At 48.4% G+C, this 7,780-nt stretch overlaps 1 protein-coding gene across 1 annotated transcript; it reads left to right on the top strand.

The window, feature by feature from the left end:
- Window positions 1-3,358: 3,358 nt before the first annotated feature.
- On the top strand, window positions 3,359-5,347 carry LOC130109737 (uncharacterized protein K02A2.6-like; the record flags this gene model as incomplete). The annotated part of the gene is made up of 2 exons (XM_056276726.1): window positions 3,359-4,603; window positions 4,835-5,347. Coding segments are annotated over 2 exons (1,758 nt in total), but the record flags the coding sequence as incomplete, so codon positions are not given.
- Window positions 5,348-7,780: the final 2,433 nt, after the last annotated feature.

Genomic DNA, 7,780 nt, shown 5'->3' with positions numbered 1-7,780 from the left:
TCGCTGCTGGCATCTGCTGACACCACCGTAGCCTTAGTGACGTCATAAAAGGTGAGTACCGGGGCGGTGGCGAGTGCTGCTTTAAGGTCTTGGAATGCTGTGTTCTGTGCAGGTCCCCACAGCCACTCTGTCGTTGCTTTAAGCAGTCCATAAAGCGGCTGACCTACAGTGGACAGCTCTGGGACATATTTTGCCAAATAGTTCACCATCCCGAGGAACCTCTTGAGTTCCGTCACGTTCTGGGGCTGAGGAAAGTTCTCTATTCCGGCCACTTTGTCCGGGTCAGGTCTGATGCCTGCCTCGTTGATGATATGACCAAGGAAGCGGACTTGTTTCTGTTTGAACTTGCATTTCGCTTGGTTCAGTTTGAGACCTGCTGTTTCAATGACCCCCAGCGCTTCTGCTAGGCGCCGGTCATGGATTTCCTCAGTCTCTCCATGTATAAGGATGTCATCCATGTACACCTCTGTGCCCTCTAGCCCGGTCAGAGTTTCCGCCATCTTTCTCTGGAAAATCTCTGGAGCACTCGTTATACCAAATGGAAGGCGGCAGAAAGCATACCTCCCAAATGGGGTGATGAAAGTGGTGAGCCCCCTGCTGTCTTCATGCAAGGGGATCTGGTAAAACCCACTTGCTGCATCCAACGTTGTGAAGAACTTTGACCCTGCGAGCCTTGGCATTATTTCCTCCATAGTGGGCAGCACGTATTTCTCACGTTTCACCGCTCGATTCAGCCTCCTGAGGTCAGCGCAGCAGCGAACCTCTTTCTTGTTCGGTTTCAGCACCGGCACCATAGCGGCGCACCATTCTGTGGGCTGAGTCACTTTTTCAATAATGCCCTCATTTTCCATGCGCTGCAGTTCTTTCTTAACCAGTGGTACAAGTGGCAGCGGTATCCGTCTGGCTGTATGCACCGCGTATGGCTGGGCACCCTCCACCAGAGCTATTTTCACTGGGTCTGTTTTCAGCAGTCCACTTGAACCGAAAACTCCACTGACCTCATTCATCCGCTTCACTAGACCCATCTCCACTGCCTCTGGACGACTCAGCAGACAGTTGCCTCTCCCCTTGATCACATACACTGGAAAGGAGTATTGTTTCTCCTTGTAGTTGGTTGTGGCTTGAAACTGTCCTATGCAGCTGATGTTTCCACCTGGGCTTATGAAGCATGTGTCAGGAGGTCCCAGTTTTATGTTTGGCTTCAGCTTTTTAAATGTCCCTTGGTTGATAACAGTAGCGTCAGCCCCCGTGTCAATTTTAAAGGTTATTGGTACATCACTTATTGTTAAACTAACAGTCCAATCTTCCTGACTGCTCTCTTTGCCAACTTCTCCCAGAAAGTACAGCTGTTTAACCTCTTCAGTGACTTCTCTCACCGCTTTAGAGTGACATACACGCTCCCAATGTCCCTTTTTATGACACTTGTTGCACTTACTGTTCGTTGCAGGACACTTCCGCTCATCGGTGTGCTGCGTCTTGCCGCACCTCCCGCATTCATCTACTTTGTTGGTTGCCGGACTGCCGCCACCATGACGCTGTCCGCCCTTTTTGTTTTGGCGTTCGTCCCGCCATCGGACAACATTGACGTTAGCCAGCAGGGCCTCTGGTTGGTTAGCTTGGAGGCTGAGCTGCCTTGTTATTGCCTCCGCCTGGCGCACTTGTTCAATGACTTTCACCAGATTAAGGTCCGCTGTGAGCTGGAACTGACGGGAGAGCACCTTATCTTTTATGCCCACTACCAGACGATCTCTGATATGTTCATCCCTCTTGTCCCCAAACTCACAGTGTTCAGACAGCTCATACAATGTCCGGATGTACATCTCCGCTGTCTCTCCTGGCTGCTGGCTACGTTGATAGAAGCACGCCCTCTCATGTATGATGTTACGGCGGGGAATAAAGTAGTCGTCGAACCTTTTCAGTACGAAATCATAGTCCACTTTATCACCCTCCGCCGCGAAGTCAAACGAGCTGAATATCTTTTCAGCCTCGCCGCCCATTGCATAAATCAGCGAACTCACTTGAATCTCCCCGTCGTCTTTATCCAGCTTTGTCGCGAGCCTGAATCGCGAGAACCGTTGTTTCCACTGCGGCCATTCAACGGGGCAGTCAAACTTGAATTCACTCGGCGGATTAAACTTCGGCATGACCACTCGTGTTCCGATACACAGACTATTCTGACACCATGTAATGTCCGTAGACGCCTTGTCTTACTGACATAAGAATAATTCAAGAACGAGCCGACTTCGTAGGTTCTTAACTGTGTAGCTTTTACTAGCGTTCATCCGACATACAACCTTCATAACATGCGCTTCTAACTTCCTGTATACGTCACACGCACTGCACGTACACCCGTGAGTGGGTCAAGTTAAACACGTGACAGGACCTCCAAAGTAATAACATCTTTCATTCATTACAGTTTTGGCTGAGGCTGTATCAGGAAACAGACTACTCATACCAGAGCCTACAATCTTTTGTGGGGATCCACTCAAGTTTAATCACTGGAGGTCATCCTTTCAGACACTAATTGAGAGGAAAAATATTCCAACAACAGAGAAAATCTTCCTTCAGAAATATGTTGGAGGAGCAGCTAAAGAGGCCTTAGAAGGTCATTTTCTGAATGATTCAGAAGATTCATATTACCCAGCATGGGATCTGCTAAACGAACGATATGGTGAGCCTTTTGTGATTGCCAAAGCCTTCAGAGATAAATTAAATTACCCCGGATGTTGACTGCTGCGACAGTCGGAGAGCTACAATAAAGAGGACAAGACGTTGGGAATTGGTCTTCGGCTCAAATCACTGTTATGGATATATTAGCAGTATAGGATACATCCAGATAATATAGCGAATATATTACAGTGGCGACGACGGATGGGATACCTTTAATGTGAGAAGGTAATCTTGGTAGTTAATAAAAGCGGACGAAGCAACGTGACGCTACAAGCTAGCTTCCAGCCAGAAGCCAGAAGGAAACCCTGTAGACATGCAGCTTGACACAGGAGCTGCCGTAACCCTGGTATCTGAGATAGTGTACAAGGAACATCTCTCACACCTGCCACTGAAAGAAAGTAAAGTGCGTCTGTCAACCTTTTCCGGTGAGAACATTCCCTTGATGGGCCAAGTGACTGTCAATGCGAAATATGACAACCAGAGTGGAGATTTACCTCTTGTGATTGTGAAAGGTGACAGACCAGCTCTCTTTGGCCGTAACTGGCTGGCCAATTTTAAACTAGATTGGGCAAGCATATTCTCAGTTACACCAGCAGGGGGCAGTGATAACACAGATGTAGAGGCAGTGTTACAGAGACACAAAGCAGTATTTGCTGAGGAGCCTGGCACTATTCGTGAATTTAAGGCAAATATCAAAGTGAAGCCAGATACAAAACCTGTCTTCAGAAAGGCAAGACCAGTGCCATACGCACTAAAAAACACAGTTGAAAAAGAGCTAGATAGGCTGGAAAAAGCTGGTATTATCTCAAAGATAGACCATAGTCAGTGGGCTGCCCCGATAGTAGTTGTACCCAAATCAGACAAGTCAATTCGTATCTGTGGAGACTATAAAGTCACGGTTAATCAGAGTGTGGAAGAGGAGACCTATCCACTACCGAACGCCGAGGATCTCTTCGCCACACTGGCCGGGGGCACTCTCTTTAGCAAATTAGATCTCTCACATGCCTACCAACAGCTTGAGTTAGAGAAGGACTCAGAGAAGTATTTAACAATAAATACCCACAAAGGAATGTATGTTTATCACAGACTTTCATATGGAGTGTCGAGTGCACCTTCTATGTTCCAGAATGTGATGGACCAGATACTACAAGGCTTAGAGCATGTGACCTGCTTCCTCGATGACATACTAGTCACAGGCAGAACAAGAGAGGAGCACCTGAGGAACCTAGATGAGGTTTTGAGACGACTGGAGAGCTACGGGGTAAGAGTGAAAAGAGCAAAATGTGACTTCATGCAGGAGAAAGTAGAGTACCTGGGGCATCTGATAGATAAAGAGGGACTTCACCCCACTGAGACAAAGGTTGCCGCCATCGTAAATGCACCCCAGCCCACAAACGTCACAGAGCTACGGTCATTCCTCGGACTGTTAAACTATTATGGCCGTTTCATGAGAGATCTGTCGACCGTATTGCAGCCACTACACCAACTCCTGAAGAAGGAAGTCGAATGGAAATGGACACCAGAGTGTGCAGCAGCATTCAAGGCTGCCAAAGAACAGTTAGTGAAAAGCTCAGTAGTAGTACACTACGACACGCAGAAACCACTGAGATTAGCTTGTGACGCATCCCCTTATGGGATAGGTGCGGTAATGTCACACATAATGGAAAATGGGGACGAGAAACCAATCGCCTTTGCATCACGTACGTTGACAGAGGCAGAGAGTAAATATAGTCAGATAGAGAAGGAGGCGTTGGCCATAATATTTGGCGTGACCAAATTTCATAAATATCTCTATGGCCGCAAATTCAGTTTAATAACTGACCACAAACCCCTCCTTACCATCTTAGGACCCAAGTCAGAAATCCCTACACTAGCCGCTTTGCGTATGCAGAGATGGGCACTGAGGCTTATGGCTTATGACTACAGTATAGAGTACAGAACGTCAGCGGACAATGCAAATGCGGATGCGTTATCTAGACTGCCGGGGAAAGAAAGGGACAAAACAGCGGAGGAGAACAGCATTTTTTATTTCTCTTTAGTAGATGAGCTACCCGTGCAGGCTACAGAGATTGCACAAAGCACTCTCAAGGACCCAGTCCTATGCAAGGTACTGGAACTGACCCGGTCTGGATGGCCGAGTTACATCAACGATGACACACTGAAACCGTACTTCAACCGAAGGAATGAACTGTCTGTGGAACAAGGATGCATTCTGTGGGGAATTCGAATTATCATCCCACCAGCACACAGAGAACGACTACTGTACGACCTACACCAAGGGCACCCCGGAGGGTGCAGGATGAAAAGTTTGGCGAGGGGCTATTTATGGTGGCCTCAGTTGGACAGTGATATCGAACGTGCAGTGCAGCAATGTGATGCTTGTCAGAGTGTGAGGAAACTACCAGCAGTAGCACCACTACACTGCTGGCAGTGGCCTACGAGAGTGTGGCAGAGGCTACATATTGACTTTGCAGAGAAGGATCAGCAACATTTCCTAGTGTTAGTAGACAGTCATTCAAAATGGCTTGAGGTGATCCCCATGGCAACAACTACCGTCGCCAAAACGATCGAAGTGCTGCGGAGCATCTTTTCGTCCTACGGTCTTCCTGAGGAGATCGTCTCGGACAACGGTCCACAATTCACCTCGCTGGAGTACAAAACATTCCTGAAAAGCAACGGCATTAAGCAGACCTTGGTGCCAGCTTACCATCCTGCTTCTAATAGTGCCGCAGAGAGAGCAGTCCAGACGGTGAAAGCTTCACTTCTGAAACAGCTGCTCGATGAGAAGAAACAAAACGTCACTATTACAGTAAAACACAGGCTCGCCAACTTCCTGTTGTCATACAGGACCACACCACACAGCGTTACAGGTTGCACACCAGCAGAACTGTTCCTCAAACGTCAGTCTAGGACCAGGTTCAGCCTGCTGAAGCCAGACCTCGCTCGAGTGGTGGGGGACAAACAACAAAAGCAGAAGGACTATCATGACCAACCCGCCTCGAAGCTGAGACATCTGTCAGAGGGGGACTCAGTACTGATCCGAAACTTCCGTGGAGGAAAGGAGAGGTGGACGAAAGGGACAGTGGAAAAGAGACTCGGACCAGTCACCTACCTGGTGTGGAATGGAGTGAACCGACGTTCAGTCCACATTGACCATCTGCTGTTCAACCGACCCTCCAGTCCTCCTGAGGCATTTCAGTTTCAGGATGACCAGATGGGCATCAGCAACACCTACCCTGCAGTTGCGGATTTGGGGGGGAAAGGCACACCTGGAGCCATAGGTGCTAGCCCGTACTCACCTGAAGATACACCCGTTCCAAGGATGCAGGCTCCGGAGAAGCTTGCAACACCCTTACGAGGTTCGGTGGGCAAGGCCGTGTCGCCTCCTCACCGAGCATCCACTTCCCCTGAGGTGGTTGAGCGCCGATACCCTCAGAGAGAGAGGGCACCTCCAAAACGACTGTCTTTGTAAGATCAGCCGAGTTCCTGAATAAAAGAGTTCCTGAGAGACTAAATTGTTCAATTCCTGTTCAGAAAAAAAATGTGAAAGAGTTCCTGAGACTGATATGTAAATGGGCAAATGTGGGTCGAAGTGGGTTGTGTAACCAGTAATGACCAAGTAAAAGATGCTGAAAGTAATTTGCCATATCAGCATGTTTTAGAGTGATCATATTTTATTAGGGGAACCTCATAGTTTAAGGGGGAGGAGTGTAGTAGACCAACAGCGCTACCTAGTGGTGGTTAAGCTAGGCTCTCATATACCCCGGATGTTGACTGCTGCGACAGTCGGAGAGCTACAATAAAGAGGACAAGACGTTGGGAATTGTTCTTCGGCTCAAATCACTGTTATGGATATATTAGCAGTATAGGATACATCCAGATAATATAGCGAATATATTACATAGACAAATAAATCCATCTGTGGCAGACAACTCATGGTCTGGTCTAATTCCTGGAGGGAGTGACACTGCTGCCCGGTCGCTTACCAACCCGAAGATGACCCAAGTCAGCTTTCCTCCAGTCATTAAACTGACCCAAAGCACAATTAACTACAAAGACGTCCAAGTTTAAAACTGCCATCCCCGGCAGGAGAAACCAAATAACCACAAGCGTAGCCCAAAGCTAACAACGTAAGTTAGGCTCTGCTAAACCAGGCTAGGTTAAGCTAAAAACAAGTAGGCTACAACACCATGGCAACAGTAAACAATGTGTCTCAGCGAAAGACAATGCTGTCAGCAGAGTTTCCAAATCAACCATATTAGCTAATTTAAAATATATTCAGACTCACCATTGAAGGCTTCAGAGGCGCACAATCCGGCGGTTGTTGGCAAACACATCAATGATGCGCTGGACATCCAAGGTCTTCGTCCTTTGTTTGTTGATGGCCAACAGGGCCAAGTTGCTATTTCGGGCATCCCCGCCGCTGTTCTGTAGATAGTTCTTGATGCGACGGAGGGAAGAGATGCTGCGTTTGCAAGTTGCAGAGGTCACAGGCAGAGTCAGTGCAATGCAGATGAGTTTGTGTTAATCCACAAAAGCATCCTGGTAGGGCCGCATTAAAGCAAGAACGTCCGCCATGTCATCCACAGCATGTCCCTTGCTATTCTTTCTTTCCAGCAGACGCTTAACCTGGTATAGCTCTGCGGTGAGGTTCTCTTCTGCCAGTCCATAGAACTGGGCCAAGGGCTGCAGAGATGTCTTGTCTAGGAAAGATGCATGTTTGGGGCTGAGTGCTGAGACTCCGGTTAGCACACCTCCAGCCTCGGTTCAGAAACGTCTTCTCATTTCAGCCGCAAGTTTGTCGATCACCGGGTAGAAACGATGTGCGTGCAGCGCATCTGGGGGCATATCAGCAACACGTGTGCGCTTGATGGGGGCCTCGACAAAAAACTCCTGTACCCGTCGAGGGCGAAGTGCCTGTCTCCTTTCCGGGGGGGGGGGGGGGTCCCACAATGTACTCCGGCTTTGACGCACAGGTCCGTTGCTCGTTCCCGGATTTCCCTCCACGACTCTGTCCGTTTGTCTGACAGAATCAGACCACAGTGTAGTGGCTATCTTTAGATTCCGCAATTCCTCTCTCTTAGACTTGTACTGTATTCTATAACCACAT

This window comes from Lampris incognitus, chromosome 3, assembly GCF_029633865.1.
Source record: "Lampris incognitus isolate fLamInc1 chromosome 3, fLamInc1.hap2, whole genome shotgun sequence".
Taxonomy (NCBI): domain Eukaryota; kingdom Metazoa; phylum Chordata; class Actinopteri; order Lampriformes; family Lampridae; genus Lampris; species Lampris incognitus.
This window is presented reverse-complemented; position numbering and strand designations above follow the sequence as displayed.